The 26559-nt window shown below is 37.5% G+C and overlaps 1 protein-coding gene across 1 annotated transcript in view; it reads right to left on the bottom strand.

Annotated features, from left to right (window-relative positions):
- Window positions 1-26559, bottom strand: part of LOC131663150 (protein wings apart-like) — a 334256-nt gene that overhangs the window by 71155 nt on the left and 236542 nt on the right. Inside the window, exons 8-10 of the mRNA XM_058933320.1 lie at window positions 11310-11513; window positions 11048-11218; window positions 10883-10971 (exon numbers count right to left, since the gene is read on the bottom strand). Of these exons, the coding sequence (XP_058789303.1) occupies window positions 10883-10971; window positions 11048-11218; window positions 11310-11513 (464 nt within the window). The remainder of the gene's footprint in view (window positions 1-10882; window positions 10972-11047; window positions 11219-11309; window positions 11514-26559) is intronic.

Raw genomic sequence — 26559 nt, 5'->3', positions numbered from 1 at the left:
CGTATCGGCATATCGTAGCATATAGGCGTGAGATCGCCGTCTTGTAATCGATTGTTGACAAGTAAAGGATTAGTGTGTTGATCCGCTGTTGTGTTTGTTCGCCGCTGTATCACTCCTCATCCCGATTTCAAATCTGTGCATTTAACATGTTTATGTTCGACGCGTTATTCAGTCGTGGGAATGTCTTTTGCTTCCCGAATCCCCAAATAAATAATTTCTTATATATATATATATATATATATATATATATATATATATATATATATATATATATGTGTGTGTGTGTGTGTGTGTGTGTGTGTGTGTGTGTGTGTGTGTGTGTGTGTGTGTGTGTGTGTGTGTGTGTTACAACTTCATATTTATATTGAAATATTAACGTACATAATCACGTATTCCACACAGAAATTTTCACCAAAGTATGATGCTATTAGTTGAGTTTTCATTGTTACAGTAATATAGATTGAATATGGCGGTGAATAGTCGTTCACTAAAATTATAAAATATATCCATGTGATACTAAATATAATATTAAATATATTACATATATATTAAATATAAATTATACAAAAGTTAGTTATTAAGAAAATGGGAAAAAGCTTGTACTTAAACGATGTCCTTGAAAAATAGTGAAATTGTAGTTAGACAAAATACTTCAAGTTAAATTTTTCTAACCACTATTTTTCTACTGCAATACGCTGTAACGGGGTAAAACCGTTTAATTATTTTATTCGCGCAATTATACTAAAAGGACGCGCATAATTATTTATGCTCAATACATAAATCGGAGAGCATGTGGAATCGGGCGTCAGTCAACCAGTAAGTCCTCTAATCTGGGAAAAGTGAGTGGAAGCTATACGAAAAGAGCGAGTCAAAATTACTTGTTAATAACACGGACGGAGCCTTTTATTATCATTCAAATACTACACTAAGTCGGCCCGCGCGTTTGTTTACATTGACGCTCGCTCATCGACAACACGCTTTGCCGGTACGCTCGCTGCTCTTTGTTATTAGAGCCGATACACGCACGCTTCGAATATCGGAAATTAATTATCAATCATGCAACCGCGATCGCGAAATTAAGCTGGCCAGCTTACCTTATTATTGCAGGCGATCGAAAGAAACACAAATAACTCGTACAGAGCGGAACAGTTTTGAATGTTTATCGCCGGTCGCGAACACGCGCACGCGGTTATGGTTTCGCCCTCGATGGCGAAACCTCCCACACACTCTCTTGATCTGGCTCCGAACTGGCAATCGTATGGCACCTTGGCAGCAACGATTGTAGATGGCTGGATGTTGCTGCTCTGGATATTCCACTGGTGATTTAATTCAAGCGGCACTCGGATTGACAACGGCGAAATAGCAAGGGCGAACGGGCGTGTTGACGGTTGACGCTTCACTAGTTCGGTTTCAATCGCGCGCGTTCCGTCTGCTCGCGTGCCGAATTCCTTAGTTACGAATTTCGTCCCCCCGGTAGGTGCTGCCCTCACAGGCGACAATTAAGTTATATTATCAGCGCTAATTTGACGTTTACCGTCACAGCGCACAATTATTTTCCATTCCTTCATGACTAGCTTTTATATTTTTCATAATTCGAAATATTGAAATTAATTTACTTTCAGAATCTAATGAAATTTATGAAAAAGTTATTCATATTTATACACAAAAAATGCTATCATAATATAAAAAATTACAATCAAATACTATTTATTGAAAAAAAAAAATATTTCTGTTATTTTTTACGACTTAAAAAAATGAGAAGTTCTGATGTAAATTTAGATTTTATTTGTTTATAGTCCAGGCGAATAGTAACTGGAGGTGGATGTAAGAGCCAACTCCGAGATTATTGTTGGAATCGCTCAAGAATAATGTCAGAAACATTATCTGATACCCAGCGCCTTTTTTTTTGCGGAGCTTTTTGCACCAAAAATCGGAGAAGGTGAAAACACGCAAAAATGGGCTGTTTTTCATCACGTTTCTGCATATTACTCGTGAAATATCAAGTATTCGTTAAAACTTGTAATAAGCAAAGTTGTAGAGCGGGAAATTTCCTACAAAATGGTGTATTTCAAAGTTGAAAAATTCCATTACCGTCCGGCGCAGCGGCCGAATAAAAAAAAAAAAAACACGAAAAAACGGCCTATTTTTCGCAATCGAAAATCGAATTGACAATTTCGACGAACCTATAACATATTACACTTTCTGAAAACGTCTTTTTTCAACGATCAAATCCGTGAAAGAACGACATCGCTATCTTTTTTAGTTCTCGACTTATCGTATTAGTTAAGTAAATTTTCTTTCAAAAAGGCGATATTTTTAACGCAAAATAGAGATGACAAGCCGGCCGATGACATTGTCGCCAATTTTTGTCATCATTGTTAGAGCTTTCAACTACTTAATTCCGTAATTTAATGTATGATTTTTAATTATTAACCACCCCGTGCGACGTTTTCTTTGAAAAATTCGATTTTCGCCTTAATTGCAAAATGAATAGCGCCACAGTAGTTGACTCGAATGGAAAGCTTGAAGATTCCTCGAAAAGTGCTTGGAAAAAGGAAACTTTTGGCGCTTTAAACGTCCGATTCCGATCATTGTATTCAAAGTTATGGATTCTCAAAGTCAAGCACGTGTACGCGGTTACACAACAACAATTTCGCGATGAAAAAAATTCACTCGTTTTCCTGTGGGCTTGCACTTGCCATGAACATGAAGATTCAATACTCGACCCTGCTACATTTCTTTCAAATAAATCACAAAGGGGAAGCGACGCACGCAAAATTCGCTCGCCGACGGCCGAGGCGCGGTGGTGGGGGAACCTCGGCGCTCAGCCAGAAAAATGAGTCGGCGAGCTAAAAATCGTTGCGCGCTCTTAAATTGAACTTATCTCCGTTTGTTTTCATCCGATTTTGACGTTTTTTTTTTAATTTAGTATAGCGAATCGAGAGGAATCTAAATAACCTATTAATTTGTCCCTACGATACATTACTCACCGGCGGTGAGTGGGACTAGAATTTGTAACATTTTTGGTGCGATATAATAACATTGTTTATAAAAATAACGTACCGACACATGAACTTACTTTCAATATCTGAGTCGGTCAATTATTTTTGCTATTAGTTCATACACTCTTACGGTCCTTCGGTATTTAAATCAAGACAATTATTATCAGACCGTTAAAAACATGTACAATGGGTTTGGAAAAATAATTGTTCATAATTTTACCTTCTAATAAGGCGCTGAAAAAGTGTCATAAAAATAGTAATCAACGTATATCATATATATTATTTTTTCAATAACTCCAATTCGAAATTTCCCGGCAATATTGAGGGACTGTGTTGTGGAGAAGAAAGATGGCGCATCAGTTGCCAGGTGAAAGTTGTTACCTGCTCTATGGCACGGAGCTATAGCCAGATGTGCGGCCACGGAGGGTTAATATAGTTTGGAGTTTGGCGGGAGACACGTGTTATAACAATTTGTGCTTCTGTGTTACGGCATCATACGTTGCGGCGTCCTTGCTAATCGCGTGTTTATTCAAACATCGATATCAAGTTGACTTGAATATTTTCTCTGTTACATTATAAAAAGTAAGTACCTTTCAGTTCAATTGTAATGTGCGCGAAGCAATTCGACTTTAACTGTCGTACTCATTTGGCAAACTATCATGCAGTCCCGAATAATAGAAATGCTCCAATGGATTTACATTATATTTGTGTTGATCGCAATTTGAAGATAGATACTTGTATTCCGACATTATACTTTTTAAATTGCGAATCAATTTTCTGAATTGTCAAATTTTATTCCAGAGTGTTCTCATAGACAAGCCAAACCAAGTCAAGATGTAAGGTAGCATGGGTCGCTCTCTCCGTGCGGGTTCGTCTACCTGGCTAGCCATCTACCTAAAGCCGTCGCCACAGGGGGTCTGGACGTGCACATTCTATTGAGAGATAGTTCGTAGCGTGGGTAAGAGTTGAATCGTTTGGTTAATTATTTGGAATGGAATATTATATGTAGTTTCATGCATTCTCAGATATTTTGTCGTGCAATTGTAATTTTGAATGACTCTTTTTAATGCGGCGATCAAATACTCATTTATTCATGTTTAGGCCGATAAAGCTAAGTCATGTTTTGATTTTTACGAACTGTCAAATTCGGGATCTTATATAATATGTGTCATTCATTGTAGGAAAATAACATACGTTTAAATAATTGTAACACAGTTTGTAAATAAATTAATTGGTTCCGTTCTAGTACAGCGCACGATGGCTGACGATCGAGCTAACGATGCAGTTTCGGAGCAGAACATTTGTATACTGTGTGACAAACCAATTCTTCCGCAATCCAAAGTTCGCGAGGTCAAAGATGAGGCGTTGAAGAGAGTTCTGGAGGCAAGTAAAAAACGAGATGATAACCGGCATGACAATATTAAGCGCAATAAGTCTAACACCGTTCATGAAAACTGCGCAAAGTCGTATACTAAGCAAGAAAAAATCGACCAATACATACGAAAGGTTGAAAAAGAAAAAAATAAAGCCGCATCTTCGCATGGCACACGCTCGACGTTATCAGTTCCGTTCGATTACATCAATCTTTGCTTCTTTTGCGGAAAAGACGCGTCGAAAGATTTTATTCATCAACAAGTAAAAAAGCCTATTCAACGTCGTGAGAAAGTCTCCTATGTAACCGTTCCCGAATTTCAGCAATCAATAATTGAGAGATGTGGTATATTAAAAAGTGAATTAACTGTACAAGTATTACGTCGTATCGAATCTGTATCAAATTTAGTTGAAGTTCAAGCTAGATATCATAAATCTTGCTTACAACAATTTCACTATAAGACTAACACTCAGACTTCGGCAGAAGAGTCTCATACTGCTAAAGTTGCTCAATTTATAGCGTCGTACGTGATGGAACATCGAGAAGAATGTCAATTTTGTTTAAAAACTATCTTGCAACATTTTGATGGTGACCGTGACGTAGACATGAAATATTTGAAAGAACATTTGTACACATTTTTCGGTAATGATATTGTCATACATCCTTCGAAATGTGGTCATATTATCACTTTCATCGACGCCGGCGCAAAGATTTTAACTGAAAGTTGGTATGCAAAACAAAAAACATTGAATGAAGAGAAAGAGCGTGAAAGTATTTGTAAATCAGCCGGAAAAGTAATTTTTCAAGATATTCGAAAACAAGTTTACGATACGCATACTTATCCTGCGCCGGAAAATTTTCTTGATCAAGTTAATGCTGATATACCCAATTCTCTACGTGTTTTATTAGAAGAAATTATCCTAAAGAGCAAACGTAAGCCTCTTGATTTTGAGCCGTTAATTGTAACTATAGCACATATGATTATCTCTGCTACTCGTCCAAGATCATATCTATCACCTATCATGATCGGCCTCGGCGCTGTTTGATAAACTGTATGGCTCTCGAGAACTCATACAGACTTTGAACGCAGCAGGCATTTGTGCATCTTATGATGAAATTAGATTATTTCAAGCTTCGTTGTTGAATTATCTGGGAAGTGAGGAAAAATCCGATATTTATAGCGACGCTTACATTCAGATTGTATTTGACAATGCTGACCACGACGTACGGACAATTGACGGACGAAATACTTTTCACGTAGAAGGCGGCATAGAGATTCTCACACCTGGTAATGTAGTTACTTCAGTTGAACGTGTGCCACGATTGGCAAAATTACCAAAATCAATCGACGTCGGAAAATTTGGTAAAATCGCTTTACAATATATTTCAAAAGACGCATGTCAAAAGGTATTAAAGAACGTGGAAGTTGTCGATTTGAATAAATTTGTAGAAGTTAATCGCGTAGTTAAATTACGCGCCACAGATTTACTGTGGTTGTTTGGTAGAATTAAATATCCGAATGATTTCAAAGGGTGGAATGGATTTATGGAGACTATAACCCAACATCAACCATACGAGAAAAGTAAAGTTCGATTTCTCCCATTCATTAACAATCCACCAAGCAATAATGAAACTCTATACACTGCCTTGCGAATAGCTGAAGACAAACGTATTCTGTTGGGTCAAAAGGATATTTTTGTTACATTTGACGAGCCACAATTTCGTAAATCTAAGCAAATTTTGCTAGTTTGTCGGGATAGAGGCGAGCTTTCACACGTGCACGTGAGGTTGGGCGGGCTGCATTTACTTTTTTCTTATTTAAAATCTATTGAATTTTTTACAAAAGGCAGCGGTATCAGAGATCTGTTTACGAAAATTTACGCCGAAAACTCAGTAGACAAAATTTTAGATGGTCATGCTTATAGTCGAGCTGTAAGAGGACACACACTTGCTCATTTGGCTCTGGGTCGAATAATTCATTCTTCTTTAGAGTTAACGCAAAATGAAGATAATTTAATCACAGAAATGCTTGATAATATTGACGATATATTATCTACGGTTGAAAATGAAGATTTTATAAAAATTCATGATAAATTTGTTAATCATCTGGAAAATTTGAAAAAAAAGGGGACCTACTGCTAAATTTTGGGGACTTTATTATGATTCAGTTACCTTAGTTAAACAATTCATCGAAGCCGAGAGATCCGGTAATTGGGAACTACATTTGTCTACTGTCCGTAAGATGCTGCCTTTTTTTCACGCGACAGGGCATTTTAAGTACGCTGAGTCTTCCCAAATCTATTTACAAGATATGTACCAACTTAGAGACAAAATGGATGCAGCCGAATTTGAAAAGTTTGTGGATAAGGGGTATTTTACAATTAGACGTTCGGAAAAATATTATTGCGGAATTTGGAGTGACATGGCGATCGAACAGATCTTGATGCGTTGCATGAAGACTAGGGGTGGATTAACGCGCGGAAGGGGCGTAAGTGACGCAGTCCTGGCCAAGTTCATTTTGAATATGCCATCTTCAGCTGCACTAACAGAAGTAGTCCAATCTTTTTATAATGTAAACTTTGCATCATCAGAGCAACACGTAGATGCTCGACCGAGTAGAATCGAACGCGATGCTGCAGATGTCGAAAAAATGTTAGCATTTTTTATTACATATAATCCCTTTCCAAATTCAGATAAAATAACGTGCATAACGTCCGGCAAAGAGGGGAATGATAAAGTGAACGTTCACAATACAGCGGAAATCGGTTATGACTTAATGAATAGCATCGTGGGTGGAACATTCGGAAACTTGAAATTTAAACGAGTGAATAGAGTCGTTTCTTTGGAAAGCCTTTCCGCTGTAAAAATAGATGGTAAAGAGGTAATTATAAATTCCAATTTGATTTATCAAAGAATAATTGTTGGAATGAATCAAAACCCGGATTTACGAAGCTACTTTGATTTCGAGTTGTCCACATTTCCCTTGTCTCTCTTTGAAAACGGTTCATTTCGTAAAACAAATAAATGCAAACTGTACGAATCATTCTTACCAGTCAATGAAATGCCTCAAAATTGTATAAACGTGATTGACGGTGGACTGTTAATGCATAAGGTTGTATGACCAAAGGACGTCACTTACGACGAAGTAATGAATCGCTACGTAGAATTTCTCAAAAAATTTTCTAAAAATAGTTATGTAGTTTTCGATGGATATCCGGAGTCCAAAGGGAAATCTACGAAAGTTATTGAGCGACAGCGCAGACAAATAAAATACTGCACAACAATAAATTTCGAATTGAATATGATAGCTGATGTCGCTCAGGAATCTTTCTTTGCAAACGAAAATAATAAAAAAAGGTTTATTGAAAAATTACGCGTTAAATTAGAGCAGGCCGGTTACATAACAAAGCAAGCATATGAAGATGCTGATAGACTCATCGTTGAAACCGCGATTGAAATGGCAACAGATACGACCCCAGCTGTGATAGTAGCTGAGGATGTAGATATTTTGATTATTTTATCTTTATTCGCCAATAGTAATAAAAAAGTTTATCATTTTAAGCAAAGTAATGGCAAAGTTGAAGAAGCGTTGTATACCTCTGAAAGTTTTGCATATCCAAATTTAAAATGTTTATTGGGTTTTATACATGCCATGACTGGGTGCGATACGACCTCAGCCTTCTTTAATTACGGTAAAAATAAGCTTATTAAATTACTTTCTGATAGGCATGAACTATTCCAAAAATCTTTGATATTCAATGATAAAAACTGCAATAAAACCGATCTTGTTAACTCGGGTCTATTAATAATTGCTTCAATGTATAGTAGACAAATTAAAGATGTAAATTTGAATGAGCTACGGTATAAACTCTTCAAGAAAAATTCTAGCAATAAATCGTTTCAATTAACTCGTCTACCACCCACTGAATCAGCTGCCATCCAGCACATTTACCGCGTTTACTTACAAGTTCAGTATTGGTTGGGTAACGATCTAAATCCTGAAGATTGGGGTTGGGCACTGAAAAATAGTCGTCTAGAGCCTATCTACGGTCCGACAGAATTTGTTCCCAAAAATTTTCTTCGGGACATTAGTTGTAAGTGCAAGAAAGGATGCGGCAAAAGATGTAGTTGTATTAAACACGGTTTAAGGTGCTCGGAGTACTGTGGGGGGTGTCACGGGCAGACATGTAATAATGTTGAAACAGTCGCAGACATTGTAGATTTAATAGATAATGACAACGACAACTTTGACGAGACAAACGAGACAAACGAGGTAGACTACGATGACTGTAACGTTGTTTCCAGCTTGCAAGATGATAATGACGAAGCTATTCCCGATAATTCTGGTGACGAAAGTAGTGGCGAGGATGACGGTCATGATAGCGATGATAGCGATGATGATAGTTTTAATGGAATGCGAGAGAGTGTGAGTGAAAATGATTCCGATAGCGGACAGCTGCAACAAAAGCGAGCGAAAATGATGGATGAATGATTATTTTTATAAAGCGTTTTGAATGAGTGATACTTATTTTTAATAGTTCATTTGTATTTTTTATGTTAATAAAAGACTAAATGAAATGTTTTAATAATTCATGTTCCCCGTAACACTATAAACTATTTTTTTTATGATTTCAGTATTTCATGTCATGATTTAAATACCGAAGGACCGTAAGAGTGTATGAACTAATAGCAAAAATAATTGACCGACTCAGATATTGAAAGTAAGTTCATGTGTCGGTACGTTATTTTTATAAACAATGTTATTATATCGCACCAAAAATGTTACAAATTCTAGTCCCACTCACCGCCGGTGAGTAATGTATCGTAGGGACAAATTAATGGGTTATTTAGATTCCTCTCGATTCGCTATACTAAATTAAAAAAAAAACGTCAAAATCGGATGAAAACAAACGGAGATAAGTTCAATTTAAGAGCGCGCAACGATTTTTAGCTCGCCGACTCATTTTTCTGGCTGAGCGCCGAGGTTCCCCCACCACCGCGCCTCGGCCGTCGGCGAGCGAATTTTGCGTGCGTCGCTTCCCCTTTGTGATTTATTTGAAAGAAATGTAGCAGGGTCGAGTATTGAATCTTCATGTTCATGGCAAGTGCAAGCCCACAGGAAAACGAGTGAATTTTTTTCATCGCGAAATTGTTGTTGTGTAACCGCGTACACGTGCTTGACTTTGAGAATCCATAACTTTGAATACAATGATCGGAATCGGACGTTTAAAGCGCCAAAAGTTTCCTTTTTCCAAGCACTTTTCGAGGAATTTTCAAGCTTTCCATTCGAGTCAACTACTGTGGCGCTATTCATTTTGCAATTAAGGCGAAAATCGAATTTTTCAAAGAAAACGTCGCACGGGGTGGTTAATAATTAAAAATCATACATTAAATTACGGAATTAAGTAGTTGAAAGCTCTAACAATGATGACAAAAATTGGCGACAATGTCATCGGCCGGCTTGTCATCTCTATTTTGCGTTAAAAATATCGCCTTTTTGAAAGAAAATTTACTTAACTAATACGATAAGTCGAGAACTAAAAAAGATAGCGATGTCGTTCTTTCACGGATTTGATCGTTGAAAAAAGACGTTTTCAGAAAGTGTAATATGTTATAGGTTCGTCGAAATTGTCAATTCGATTTTCGATTGCGAAAAATAGGCCGTTTTTCGTGTTTTTTTTTTTTTTTATTCGGCCGCTGCGCCGGACGGTAATGGAATTTTTCAACTTTGAAATACACCATTTTGTAGGAAATTTCCCGCTCTACAACTTTGCTTATTACAAGTTTTAACGAATACTTGATATTTCACGAGTAATATGCAGAAACGTGATGAAAAACAGCCCATTTTTGCGTGTTTTCACCTTCTCCGATTTTTGGTGCAAAAAGCTCCGCAAAAAAAAAGGCGCTGGGTATCAGATAATGTTTCTGACATTATTCTTGAGCGATTCCAACAATAATCTCGGAGTTGGCTCTTACATCCATGTTCTCGAAGTTTCTCTGCTAACCCTACTGGACTATTACTAAAGACCTTGAAAATAGTTGCATCATCATGTCGATTTTTATGAGCATGACCAATCATTTAAAATTTTCTTTTAGTTTATCGCATATAATTTCTAAAATATAGAAAAACACCAAAATTGTGCATTGAAACAAGTTCCAATTGTGCATTGGACAAGTCATTATTTAAATCAAGATTTATTTGGAGGTTATTGTAATGAATTTTGAAAAAAAATGATAAAATTAGCAAATATCTTTTGAATTAATTGAAAAAACGATGGCAGACTATTGCTGTTAGACACCCAAAAAGTTATAATTTTGGTTATCTTTTGCAGTGGAGCCTTATAATTTTCATTTTAAAATGAGGGATAGATCTATCTTACCTATTATCTAATATATACATAATATAATTTGCTAGAATCCAACGGAAATATCAGTTGGCAGATGCATTTTATGCGTTGTATTAAAAAATTTTTATATCAAAATGAGGATCGAAGCCTATCCTACTTACTCTATTGTCCATTATTAAATAACCCAGTAGTAATACCACATAGGCTCCTATGAAGGTGTGTTCCATATGTCGGCCAGCTTTTTGTAATACTAAAAGTATAATGCTTAAATTACTTACTTTGTAAATTTGATTTAAATAATCATCAATATAAGAGAAAATTATTACATTTACTAATCGTTTCTTCGATAAATTCTTCTTGTGTTTTCGAAGTCACCAAGGTAACTTCTGGTTGTCCTGCATCTTTCTTCCCATCTAAAATGTCGTCCGTTTTTTGCTCTTCAGCTAAAGCTAATTCCTCTTGTGCATAGAAGAGACTAATCAATGCATCAACACTTCCTTTTTATTATAAAAAATTATTCAAGTAAATTATTAATTGCAATTTTATTAAACTATATGAAATAAACTGTAAATTATATAATGAAGTTACCAGTATTAATGGGATGCACCTTCGTGTATGTGAGTAGTTTTCTATTATCTTCACTATGTTCTATCAAATTTATTAAAAAAATCAAAGCCAACATCATTATATCAAATTGTTTATCCTCTGATAATGAATATGGTATTTGAAGTACGAGCTGCAGCGTATTAGCTATTACGTCGCCTTGACTTCCAATGATTTTGTCGCCACAAGCTGAAATTTTTTCATTATATTAATAGTTTGTTTGATACTCGATCCATGATATAAATGTGTTTGTTGGTATCTTCGAATGAAAATAGTCAAAGTAATAGTGAAAACTATTTCATTATCTTTATAAAAGTTTTCTTAGCATATGCAATGAATAAAACGTTAAGTACTTTAGATCGCCTACTACTATATTTAAAAGACCAGATAATACGATTCGTGAAACATCTCACACAGGAGAAAGGTTTTTGACGTAACATACATAAATAATTTAAAGCTTATATTATATTATATAGGTAATTTATTAAATACTAGCGTCGGCATTTTCATGTTCTCGCTGGTGTAGAAAATTATACGGCACTAGCTTTTTACAAGCAATTTTGTATGACGTAATACGATAAATAGTCAAGTCTCAATTATTGTTTTGTTCTAAAGCATTGTATAAAATTCATATTTTTGAACAAAGCCCGCCAATTTTAACTTTGTAGAAAAGAACTCACATGAATCGAACTAAGTTCAAAATCGCTTGTTTAGAGCCAAAATTGTTTAATTTCGGGATTGGTACATAACATATATGCCGTTGGACTAAATGGATGAGTCATCCAATTGACAGCAGTAGAGTGATATAAATAACATAATTAATAATAATAAATAATAACCATAAATAATAACTAAAATACATAAATAAACTCATAAAAAATAACTATCAAGGAGACTCGTCTCCAGATATCACGTGAACAATTTATGAATTGTGTTTACGCAAGAACACTATTCGATTTAATATAGAAGCTGTGTACAATATATTGTGTTAAATTATTGATATCGTCTCTTTTCAGGAGTGAAATAAAATAATCAATTGCGGCTTTAAAAGTACCAATTTCAAACTAAACATTGATACAAATCATTTAGCAATGGATACCACATTGAACAAGAAATACAGTTAAAAATACAATTACGAAAATAATACAGGCCAACAAATTTTCACACCCATGTCGGTATATCGGGCACACCAGATCCGGTAATTTAGTGTGCCTGAAGAAATTTAATGTGTTGAATCCACATCTGAAATTAGATTTGCTCCATAACCCTAGGTTTGCTAGATTCCTAACCAAAAAATGCAAAAAATTCGGTTTAACGCTATCGATTTTATGCTTTTACTTTAAAAATTACTACCCTCTTTTTTAAAACGGATTTTGAAAAGCCGAGATATCGGGCTTCGAATTTAAAAAAAATTCTAGTTTCAAATTATACTGAAATACACGAGAATAAATATCTCCGAGGTTCAAAAATAAACTATCAATTGATATTCTACAAGTCAAGTTTATTTTCTCACGTAATATGTCTAAATGGCCGTTTATATATGTAACATTTGTAATGCGGTACATTACAAGGCCTTTCCTGAGCACTGCATTATTTGCAATACCTCAGGAAAGCCATTCTCGTCCCTTGCCGCCCCGTAACCAGTTGCACAAAATAAAAACAAACGCGCCCTATAAGAAACGATTACCCTTTTTCATGCCCGAACAACCACACCAGAGATACTGGCGAAACAAACTCGATAAACGTGATCCGACGGACACTTAAAAGAAAAAAAAGGAGCGCACCACGGACTAAGAGAGCGCACGTACACACTCACGACCACGTGTTGCCGACCGGCGAAAGAAACATGGAAACTTCACTGGGAAATGCAACGGAAATGCATGTTTATGACACATGCACACACTCACGAAACACTAAAACACCTGGGGCAAGCAGAAAATCGCCGATGAAGTCGCAGCCGGCAATCAGCTGTGTCGGGCTGCCGAACACCATCGGCGACATCCTGAGCGCCACACACACTCACAGCGGTGACCACACATAAACACCCGGAAACACGTCACTTGACCAATACGGGAGCGTCACAGGAGGCGTTCCAACGAACGTTATGGGAACACGAGGTGTACACGCGAGAGACCGAGCTGCCATTTCGAAGCGCCGAGATGAACTGAGCATGAGCGAGCGAGACAGATTATATGAAATGATGAATAGAATTATATGTAAATGCGAAGATGGGGCACTACAATTGAGACGACGTACGTTAGATATTTATTCACAACGAACTAAAATTAAAATTAAAAATGAGCTAGAAAGAAATACTGAATTATAAAAATTCGCATGCGACCGACACACCCCCTATTATAATAGCGAGCGACAAATACCCCGTTAAATTTGATCGACAAATTAACCGACAGAATTCGAACCTCCGACGAAATTCGCTGGTGACGTCACGATCAATAAGCGAATTAGAATAAAATTTGATTTATTTGAGAAAAATAGATAAGAGTAGGGGTAGATCTTTCCCATCAATTAATGCTAGCTAACTTGGTGGGGGGTGAGAGAGAGGAAAGAACTACGAAAGTAGGAGAGTCAAGGAGGGCGCTGTATCCTTCTAATTTACATACGGACCAATGATAAAATATGCGGAGGGCGCAACCGATATTCGAATTAGCATACCGACCTATAATAATATTTCTTCTCGGAAAGAGGAGAAGAAAAGCGATCTTTAACCGCGAAAAGCCGATTCTCGTCCATTTTGCCGTTGTTCTTCGAGCTAGAAGGAGTGCCTGTGCCAGATACTCTTGTTGTGCAGGATTAATTGCATTAACCACCTTGTTTTTTTCACGCTAATTTCGTTTGCCGAATCTCAGCAGGAAAAATCGTAAGTAGGTAAAGTGCCACTCATTAGTATTAATTGCGGAGTGCGGGAGTCGATTTTTCGGTGTAGTAGGTTGTCGCAACGCGTGGATCCGTCGATACCGGTGCCTACTAATTCGCGCTGACCTTTCGCCAATAGTAATTTGTCGCGGATATTGGAAGTATGCGAATTAAAATCCGAGATGTAATTATTTACGCTGACCTTCCAGCAAATTATTAGTTATTGCGAGTGTTAGGATCAGACAAAGGAAATCCGTGATTTAGTTATTCGCGTTGAACTTTCGCCAAGATTAGCTATTGCGAGTGTTAGAATCAGATGAATTAAAATCAGTGATTAAGTTATTCGCGCTGACCTTTCGCCAAGATATTATTATTTGCGAATGTTAAGCTTAGACGAGTAAAATCAATTATCCAACTATTCGTGGTGACCGTTCCGCCATTTTCGTCAATCAAAGACCGACCGGGAGGGAATGTTTGCATTTCTACTATTTTGTGTCCTTGCTATTTCACAAAGTTATGCAGAATCATACTGACCCTGATTAATCCGACCACATGCTTATGAATAATGAAATAAGTCAATAAAAGTGATTAATTGTTCTTTATATAAATTTTTACTTTTGTTACCCTGCCTTATTTGCATGCTGATTATTTTCAGCCGCGAGCGGTTATAATCGGGTACGCTGATTTGTTATATTTTCGGTTCCCTCTATAGGTAACATACGCGCGAATTCGAACGGACTTCTGACCTGAAATAAGGAGTCATCATCTGAGCTGCCGGCATACCATAAACGAGGAGAAAAAGAGGAATCGAATTGTAGGACACCGAGGCCTGGAGCAGAGAAGATCGCGAATACCCATCCGTTTGCTCACCCTGCGCAGTCGCCGTGATAGCAAACCGGGATACGCGACGACCTTTAGGCCCTATCCCCGACGATCGCCTTAGTTAGACGGCGGTCTGGCGCCCTAAATAACCGGGGGTAAAGAGTCAATCAGGCCTTGTGGCGGAAGAGATTTGGTAGAGCGGTTAAGACCCCCAAAATTTCCCGCCATACATTTAAAAATTAAAAATGGTGGATATAATTAGTGTCGATATACCTATAAACAAAAAGCTATCAAATACTGCATATCACAATATAAAACATAAACCGAACTCACAATTCATCTGTGCTGAATCTGAACAATTATAAGGATAGTTTCGGCAGAATACTTATGCAAAACTATTTGTGTCAATATAATTATATGATTGCGATCATCAGACCTAATATGTTAGGCTGACAACATGAAATTCATGACAAAATAATCCAATAACCTATGAATTTCAAACTCCAAAAAAATTAACCCAAGAACATAATAATCTTATGAGTCACCGACACAATAGTCCCATTACCCCAGAATAGCTGCGGACGCCGGATCCTATACCTCGACAACGTGATAACCCCTAGATAGGTAGATTTTTGCAAACTCACTCTCGTGGCAGAATAAGGTGTAAGCTGTGTACTTAGGCCTTTTTGTCATGGGAATGATCACGTTTCAACTCTATTAATCGATTCAAACTTTTTCGTTTATGGTTATTTAAGTTATCATTTCTATTCAACAACCAACAATAGTCGGCCATTATTTTCTCATTTTAAAGACCTTGCTAGTATCGCTCTTTATCTTTCACATTTTGGTGGAACTTTTCACCTATCTTCTTGCTAAATGCTCTGATATTTTTGGGAAAGTAGTCCAATGAGAAAATAAGCAATGCATCCTTAAGCTCATTAGAAATTTTAATTTTTTTAAATTTTCTAACATAGTAGGTACTATAGTTTATCACGACTAGTCCCCAAGAAGTTTTTTTAAACGCTTGGGAAACTCAATCAAGCTTTTTTTTCATCAGATTTCATAGTATTCAAGTATTCTTTATTATTCCATTAGCTTCTATATGCCAGGTCCAACGAAGATTCCTTTAACTTAACTTCAAATATGCTTAGAATATTTGTAACGCGAGTATCACGGTTCCGTCGGTATTTTTTCGTTAAATTTTCGTCAATGTCCACGCGCCGCGCCAAGCTGAGAATTTATATATGTTGAGTATACACTTTTGCGTGTTTTCTTTATTTCAAGGTGAGGCGCGAGGAAACCCCGCAGAGAAGAGCACAAGCGGTAAGTGAAAGAAGAGCGTAGCGCAAAGAGAACTACGAGTTTTTTCCAATCAGTATTTGCTAAGCATTGACAGAGGGCCGTTCTACGCGCCAATTTCTCCTTACGTTTATCAAAGTTTTCCCACGATCTCACCGACAATTTGTGGTTGGATATACTCTCGCTACGTGGAAGTGTTTCCTGTATTGTTGAGTGGATAGCGCCAAGCCATTTCTTTGGATATACCCGGTACTGGTGCGTGTGAGTGTTCTGGTGAGGAAACGCTGATGAACGGCCATTGCTGCTGGTAGAAGCAGCGAGCATCGACGCACAGTCAGAGCAGCAACCAGCACCGAGAAAGCATCAGAGCAGTGACGACACATAATAACAACACCAGCAACGACACTGACATCCACAACAACAACCAGGACAATGACACCAACACCAGCGATAACAAAGACGACAGCGGCGAATCAGGAGGGCAGCGGATGAGATCGGTGCTATGGTCTCTCTCTCTCTCTCTCTCTCTCTCTCTCTCTCTCTCTCTCTCTCTTATAACGTTAGCTACCGGCGTGTAGCTTGGCAGATATGCTAACTAGATAGTCGGCCGTAACCGTCAGTTGAGCGATTTTTGTATGGGTTTCAATTTGTGAGAGTTAAGAGTAGATAGGGGAATTGGATGACAGATCTACCACCGATTTGCCCTCGTGTTTGCGGGTGTATTGTTTATGCGTAGAGGAAGCCGGCTTTTGGATCACTATTCTATACAGTTTTGTTTGTTGATTCCCGATTAAAGATTTCGATATTCAGTCGTTGTCATAGTCGTTCTTTGTCACCAGTATCACTCCTCATCCTGAATTCAATCCATGCGATTGACACGTTATTGTTCGGCGTGTCATCCAGGTGTGGAAAGGTTCGCGTCTCTCAAATCCCCCCTTAAAATTATTTGTACGGGCGGCCGCTAAAAATCCAAAGCGGAAACAAAGGTTTTAAAAAATCCGTGCAAAGTCAGACAGATGGCACTATTGATGCGTATTAAGATTATTTTCAGCCAGATCAACACTATATTTTGGTTTAAACTTGACAGGTAATGCTATGTGTATAACAATCTTCAGGCGCTACCAGTTCTTCAGATTAATTTAAATGCATAATTACCTGGAGGCACTATCAATATATCGATTTTTATTAACTTGAGAAAAATGTAGCTAGTGAAACTAGAACTCAGTCTAAGTTCAAGTAGATCCATCTCAGCATTCTTGTTCGAATCTTTAGAATATCGATATCGACTTGGAGTTTTTACTAAACAAAATACTCTCGTTTCTTATGATACCGTTGACGTTTTGTCTGAAAGGATCATTAAGAAGACTATCCTTTATGACAGTTGGATCCTTACGTATCTTTTCTTTTCAAGGTATAACAGTAGTGTACCAGAATTTTTTCATTTGATAATGATGCTTTTTTTAATGGAAATCTTGATAAAAACGTTCGCCTATTTCTTCGCTATATTATTCTAAAATTTTTGGGAAATAGTCCAAATGCGAATTTAGATAATGTAGTTTTTAATTTACAAGCATTTCATTTTTACAAATTCTCAAATTCTTCAACATTGTGGGCACAATAGTCTTATAATTTGGATCACGACTGGTCCCGAGTTTCTTGACGATTTCTTCGAAAATTACTCAAGCTTCCTTTTGAAGAGGTGTCAAGGCTTGCATAAAGTAAAGATCTTCCATAAGCTTTCTTATGTTTGACCTAATAATAATACTCTCCTTGATTTTCCTTTAATTGAAACATTCTCCTTCGGTATCCAAAGCTTTTATGAATTGCTTCATTAAACTTAGTTCAATGTGAAGTGGTAGTAATAAGATGTTCTTTCTATCTACAAGATTTTCAGAGGCTTTGTTATGTTGCCCTACTTTTTATTCCAATCTTTCAGGCTAGTTTTTCCTCACCCAATGTTCATTTCTTGCATGGCTATCGCAAAGATAAAGAATACAGAGATATTTTGTGTTTCCCGATTGTAAACCCACTATCAAATTTATCATCTTGAAGTCATCACAAATAAGCCAATTATGAATAATATAGTTTATCATCGTGAGAAGAAATCGAAAAATATCATAAGATTCTTTAAGTACAGTTGAAAAGAATCTATAAAAAGACTTCAGTTCTCTGGCTTATATAAATTTATTTTATATAATCTGATAAGCCCTTCAACGTCATTACAATAAACAAGTCTGTGCCAAAGCAATCCTATTTGTATACAGGTCTCGAAAATTCATTTATGCTGGATAGTCCTTTTTACGGTCTTTTTGCATAAGTGGAAAATTATTTTCTCTTATTTACAGCAATAATAATAACGCCAAAGAAATTTAATAGTGTAAAAAATACAGAGAGTAATAAAGGCCATTTAGACATAATTCGAAATTATAGCAAAAATAGTAATCGTAGGTAATAGATATTAACCAACAAAGTTAGTTAATTCAATAGCGCAAAACTTACAATAAAACAATTGAAAATTTTTACATTGAAAAATAATTATAACGTCATCCTTACTATCTGTCAGTTCCGCAAACGTCCGCCAGACGGTCACACACGCTTTCATCCGGAATAACTATTCGCGGTTAATATATCCGGTCGATGCCTCCCAGGGAGGTAGCCTAGAGCATTGCAAACTCCCTTTAGACTAGAAACAATACTCCAAGCCATAAGCATTCGGATGTTTTCGCCCCTCTGCTATTTTACTCGAGTCTAAGGGGATTGATCCTCACTCCCTCTTTGAGATTGACCACTCACGTAGTCGACTGATCGGCAGGCCGAGCCTTAGTTCACCGTACCGATTTACCCCCTTCTTCTGAGGGTAAGGTGAGGCCAAACCGATCAGGCACTACGAGTCGTTACCGACGGTCGGTGTGCGATACCCGATCCTCGGTGTGGTCAGTCTTTTGTAGCTAGACGCGCTTTACCGAATACTCAGTTGTGTAACAGCTAATCTTTTCCCTTTGTTACAGTGACGCACCGGATAAATGAAATTCTTTTGCATACCAATAAAATATCTAATTACTATCTAATCTCTGCCTGATTATTTATCTAAGCCCGAATTATCCTTGCGGAGCTAATAGCAGTCCGAGTGGATTCATGGCTGTAGGGGTTACCCCGCGCGTGGAGATACGCTGTTTTAGGCACGCCACCTTTACCGATTACCTATCTCCAGCATTACATAATTTATCGCTTATAGAAGTAATTATAGGTAAGAAATATTTAAATTCTTTGATAATACTTGAATAATAATTAATTTCAGTCCAAATTTTATACCGTATATACAAAGTCGGCTCATTAATAATAATCAGTCCTGAAAATTTTGTCAGTATGTACAGAAGTAACATTTACGACTTATACTATTTTATTTAATTAAATAAATTATTAATTTTTTATTTAATGATAATAATCGTAAGTAAGTTACTATTCAGAACTACAATTTCGGAACAAACTTCGCTGACACACGTCTCATGCCCAAAACGTTAGAACAAATTTCATGGCACGAGCCAAGCGATATACCAACATCCTCAGCAACTTCTCTGATAGTGACTCTGATATCAGAACAATTTTCTTCACTGCTTGAACGTTTTCATCAGTTGTTGACGTGCTTGGGCGTCCAGAGCGAGGCTCGTCATTGGCATCTTCCCGGCCATCTTGGAAGAGTTTGTACCACTTGTAAACATTTTTTTACTCAGAACAGTTTCACCGTATGCCACCGTCAACATTTCAAGTGTTTCGGAGCACTTTATTTTATTTTTTACACAAAATTTGATGCAAATCCTTTGATCCATATTTTTCGATAGCAAGAAATCGCCGAGCACGCAAAACACTTATAACCTTTACGCCTCTCACAACCAAACAAAAAATGCTATACACTTGAAACTTGATACAGATGTTCGGAAAGAGTGTACCAACATAACAAAACAAAAAAATCGATAATCGAAAGTATGTTGCCCGTGAAATTTGAAAAGTCACCTTACTTTTTGAACACACCTCGTATCTATATATATTAAAATTTTTTTTTTAAATCGACTATTCTCTTAACATTTTTAGTAGCTTTTTTGGAAAACTATGAAATCTAATCGAAATTACATAAGAACAAAAATACCTTAGTATCAATCAAGGAATACTTCTGAATTATTTCAGAATCGTCAAAAATTTTTGAATTTTCAAAACCGTTTTGAAATTTTCAAAATTTTTGAATTTTCCGACCAGGAAGGGAACGCTGCCTGCCCATCGCCCGTCACCCTCACGACAGCCGATGCTGTAGCGCTATCTGCCCTCCTAACGCGAGGACACGGTAGATGGCGCCCAATTACAAATAAAAGCTGCATACATCGGCTAACTGCGCCGCTGGCGGCGGTCGAGGCCGGAAGGATTGTCTTGTCTAGCACACATTTATTTTTCCCCTCCCCTTATCCCGTCGCAACTTTAAATTTATGTTACGATGGTCATCAACTACAGGACCAAGCCAAGTCTCAGCAACTCCAAAAATATAGTAGGTGACATCCCCACCCAGGAACAGACAAAGTCTCTCAACACGTGCCCTTAGCGAGTTAATGTTAAGAAACCCAGCCCTTAAAAAACCACAGCGATGCGCAACACCATTTGTATCTACCATTACGAATCACATCCTTCCCGTATCGTCTGCAGCGCTCTCATAGACCCACTCCACGTGCTTTACCTCCAGCAGCGACTCGCCCTCCGGCCCGCTCCCTGATACAGTCGACGATCGCGATCCACCCGTCGTCACCTATACCAACATGATGGCCTGCAGATCCTCTGCCGTCTCAAGCGCGGATGCTCTCTCACCTGTCTTTCGTCAGACCAGAAATCTCCCGCCACTGTACCACACATATCTGAAGTCAAGATCCCTTGCAACAGGCTTTAGGGTCAAGAATATTTTCTTAATTTGAGTCAGAAGTTCGTTGATAAATATTTTTCTTCGTGGCACTTTGGCAGATAATTCAGATCCGAGAAAGTCCCTGTCCAGATCCTCAGTGGTCATGTGAGTGTTTGACATACCGTGCTTTGCTGTCATTAATTCACAAGCAGTCCCTCATTCCTAACCCTTGCAATGCACGAAGGCAAGAGTGACCCCGCGCCCCGCTGTCCTGTACGATTTGTCCGACTGGCGTGGTACGGAGTTAAGTGTATGAATTACTTTAAAAAAACTTTAGATAAGAACTGAACTGTAAGAGCATATTCAAAACTTTTTATACTATTTTTGAGATGAGTATCGAAATGAAACGTCCTTTTTTATGACATTATAATTCGTTGAATACATGGTTTTGTTACTGGTGCGCGTTCGCTTGTCCTAGTTTCGATTGATTTCTTGCGGATGTAAACATAAAATTGAATTGTGAGATTACATGTGAAATGGAAAGAATTTCAATACCTCTGCAAAAATACGTTGCGAGACGTAACACTTGAAATACTGATGAGTATCTTCATTTTTTCACTAATCAACATTGATCAATTAGTAATTCAAAAAATAACTAATGTTTCCCGATTTGACTTTCAGATGACATTGTAAAATTTGTTTACCTTGAGTGCAACACTATATTTTTATGTAAAATTGAACAGTGAATTCATTTCTGACATAAAAAAACTTGATTTTAAAAATTTTTTTAAGACATATCTAGGTATGAACCACCATATTGGAGCTGCCATTTTAGATTTTTGAAAATGAAATCTACAATTTTTTATAGAGCTATTATTCGTTTGACGTGAATTGCCCTATATATAAATATATATAAAATTTTTTTATTAATATTTATTTTGCCGATATTTTGTTATATTTTGCACATATTTGTTTCAAACCTGTACAGTGCGGACACAAATTACAACACACACACACACACACACACACACACACACACACACACACACACACACACACACACACACACACACACACACGCACGCACGCACGCACGCACGCACGCACGCACGCACGCACGCACGCACGCACGCACGCACGCACGCACGCACGCACGCACGCACGCACGCACGCACGCACGCACGCACGCACGCACGCACGCACGCACGCACGCACGAAAAATTTACCTAGTGACATTTACAGAAGGTAGCGCCTCCACTGTAAACTCCACTGGTGCTATATACCAAGCCGATACCGATCGCTATCGTCCGGCATGCAACTATCGAGCCAGCCAAGCTTCAAGCTAAAGGTACTGCCGTATTGGCGGTACAGACAGCACTTCTCCACCGTCTCCCAACATTTGTCTGCACGTATACGAAAGCTCGATGGGCTCTACCATGCTTGTCGACTTTGGGTCGGTCATAACCCTGCTGCCACGACGCCTAGCTTCTGGCCCGTTGACTCGCTACGTAATGAAGCTGGTTTCGGCCAGTAGATCTATAGAAGATGACTGCTCACCATCACGTTGGGCAGGCGACGGCAGTTTCTATCCATTCACAGTGGCCAATGTGCCTATACCTATCTTGGAAGCCGATTTCCTCCACCACACCGGCCTGCTGGTAGACATGCGATGTCTGCGGCTGTTCGACCCTAGCACTTCGATTCATCTGTGGCCCAGTTGCGGAGAACCATTATCCTTGGCGAAGTGACCATTACACATCCTGCTGATCTTTCGAATTGTTTATAATAAACTCGAAATTTATAGAAAGAATACAGTGAACTCGCTCTTGAATGAATTTGGAGCTGTTACTATATTATTAGTAGATGTACTTATTCTTGAACCTAAAGCCGGTACTATTGCTTTATATTCTACTTGTTCAACCGTATTGTAGCATTTATGTTATTGTATAATAATATAAGTAGATGAAGTTGCAATATTCAATTGTATAGTAGCATACATAACTTTCGTAGAATGAAATTAATGTATTAATGTGTTACGTTCACCGCACCGCTTGCACATACAAATTTTATAATGTTCGAAAGTGAGTTACATGTCGCTAGTATTGTATTTATATACTGAATGAATATCGTTAAATAGTCAAAAGTTACTTCTAAAAATCGATTGATTTCTCTACCAACGCATGGTCACTGATTATACTTCTGAGACTATTATCTCGTTTACCAGTTCTTCCCCTGAAAAGAACTAGAGAATAATAAAATCAAATTTCAAAATGATCCAAACTGTCCTGAAATGGTAATAAAGGACTACTGATGGAAAACCAATAAATTTTATTTCATACATTTTTAAATATATTTGTTATTAAACGATTTTATTGCATTTGTAGGTTGCAATAATTTCCGTTATTTTTAGAATATAAAGCCAAATTTCTTCATCAATTTATTTATTATGCATTTATTTATTATATTTGTTGAATAATTTATGATATAATTTACTAATGTTTAACACTTGTCAAGGAGAATATGCAACCGTTCCCGTCTGGGTAGCTCGCGGCCGTCAGCACAAATTATTTATTTGGGGATTCCGAAAGCAAAAGACGTTCGCACAACTGAATAACGCGTCGAGCACAACCACGTTAAATGTACAGATTCAAAGTCGGGATGAGGAGTGATACAGCGGCGAACAAACACAACAGCGGATAAACACACTAATCCTTTAATCGTCAACAATCGATTAAAAGACGGCGATCTTACGCCTATACATTACGAGCGGCACAATAACAAACTCGAACGCGAAGGTGAATCAGTGGCTGGTCAGCCTGCCGATTCCCTTTTTAAAACAAATTATTACAATAATACCCGACAAACACTTTCCGCCGTTATTCCATAAACGGGGTAGCCAGCAGATCTGTCGCGCTACCACCTATCAGCTGGCGCCCAAACACATGCAGGAGAGAGAAAGAAGAGAAAACACGGCACCGACCTCGACCTTCAGCCTCTCCGACGGCTAGAAAGCTCTGCAGTGTGACGTCACTGATGCGCTCCTTCTCGCTGACCGTCTCGATGGTGTTTGTTGTCGCTGTTTATCCTCTTGCTTGTCCTCTCGTTCGCCCTATCAAACTTGCTGCTTTATTCTGTTATTCCGCTCGTTGCTGTTGTCGTTATCATTTCCGCTGCCCTTCGGTTGCTCGGTACTATACCAGTATTGAAGACTGCTCACGCGCGCACCCGCGCACCTCGCCGGTTATCTATACGCACCGGTGCCGAGTATCCTTCGGGACACGGCTGGGCGCGACCCTGCCACACACTCCAATACTCGTCCGCGCACCGGGCGTATCTGAAAATGAAAAACGTCGACGAGGTCGCGAGGCCAACTCCGGAAAATCGTTGACCTCGGTTTTTAATCCGTGCGCGCGTGACTTTTTCTGCACACCGCCTAGCAGAGACTTTCTTGAATTTTCCGCGATGATCGCAATTTGAGCACTCTCTTTCTCTCTTCTGCGCCATCTCGATCGCTCCAGCCGTCAGCTCAGCCCGTGTACAGCACTTCGTAAACAAACATCAAGCATAATTGTGCATGCCACATGCACACACTCTTAGCTTGGCGCGGCAGACGGACATTTGCGAGAGCCAAACGGACGAAATCGGCCTAGTCGAGATTCTCCATTACTCACTTAAGTGTTAATATCATTAATACCTACATTTTAATTTACTTTTTATTTATTTATTATTAATCAGAGTACATATACATAATTACACAGAATGATCGTATACATTACAACAATTTTTTACAAAATTTGTAATCGAGCAGAGGAATATTTCCTGTTCGCTGGTCTTGATGCACTTATTACTAACTTAAAATTAATATGATAGTCTCAATAAATTTTTTATTAAATAATTGCACTTTTTCGGTATTTTTCTTCACCAGAATCTAATTAGTCTTGATCTAGGTGTGGTATAATTTCCTATTATGGCATTGTGGTCCACAATGTGTTTTATTCTTCCGCTGTGGTTGAATCTTGTTGGGCAAGTTAGTCTAATTGCACATGTTGTTCTGTAGTGGGGGAAAATTTTCTGATGTTGCTTTATAGAAGTACATTGGCAGGTTGAGATGAATACTATGCCGTCAAGTACTATGAGGTCTTTGTGTTAAGGTTTAACCCATTAACGCTCACAGGACGGTTTTTCGAGACCTGAGTTTGAACTATTCTCATGTCATGAATTCTCGTGGAAAAAATTCAGGAACCATTGTTTCTTATGTTTTCGAGTGTCCTCTTTCCAATGATGCTGGTTAAAATTGTCGCTGAAAAACTTTTACGGTCCAAAAATCAAAAATAAATAAAAAAAACATGATTATCTGATTTAATTCTTTTTTTAAATCGACTTTTCGTTCCCTAAGCATTTTTTTTAATGCCTAAAACCCTTATAGATCGCGGCCTCGAGGTTTTAACTACAAGTTACTATGGTTCTCCGGATATGAAAATTTTTCGTATAAACAAAATGGCGGCCGAAGTGAAAATATTTATCTAAAACTTTACAAATTTTTTTCTCGAATACTATAGATTTTCATGAAAATTTTTAAAGAACAAAAATGTCTTAGAATTAGTTATAAAATACTCTCAAATTTTTTCAGAATCATCCGAGAAAATTTTGGGATTTCGGAAAAGTCTCTGAATTGAAAATTTAAAAATTATGTCGGAAAATTTTGAAATAATTTGAGAGCGTTCTTTGTTTGTTTTTAAGACATTTCTATTCTCAGAAAAATGTTCCTAAAGAGTATACTTTGCGAGAAAAAAAATGTTAAAGTTTGCTAAATAAATATTTTGTTTACCAAAAACCATGCACTTTACGAAAGTTTTTCTGAGAATAGACTATTTGTTTAGATGTTTTTGATAGGTTCATCAAAAACATCTGTTGTCATAATTCTTGATAACTTGTAAAATATAAAGGTAAAGTATTTGGCTTTTTGTATAAAATTTTGCTAATGAAGGTCCCATTTCATATTACTATCGAAATCTACTCCAAGATACTTTGTGTTATCTACTCTGTTTATTGTCTTACCATAAATTGATACTTTTAGGTTTTTAGGAAAACTATCACAGTTGTTGCCGAATTCTTTGTAAGGTCTTTTGTCTATATTTAGTGATAGTTTGTTTATTGCAAGCCAATCGCCAATTTCTTTCAAATGTTTTTTCGTATTTATTTCTACTTCTGGCTAAGTTTTACGAGTACTTATTATAGCAGTGTTATTTGCGAAAGAGAGAATTGTATTTTCTGGCATTGTTAGCAAGATATCATTTATATGTATATAATTTGAAAAGCAGTGGTCCAAGAATAGTACCTTGTGATACTTCCATTCTTACT

The sequence above is a fragment of the Phymastichus coffea genome, unplaced genomic scaffold, assembly GCF_024137745.1.
Source record: "Phymastichus coffea isolate CEN01 unplaced genomic scaffold, Cenicafe_Pcof_1.1 PCOF00002, whole genome shotgun sequence".
NCBI lineage: Eukaryota > Metazoa > Arthropoda > Insecta > Hymenoptera > Eulophidae > Phymastichus > Phymastichus coffea.
The sequence above is the reverse complement of the archived record's forward strand: the minus strand, read 5'-3'. Positions and strand labels throughout refer to the sequence as shown.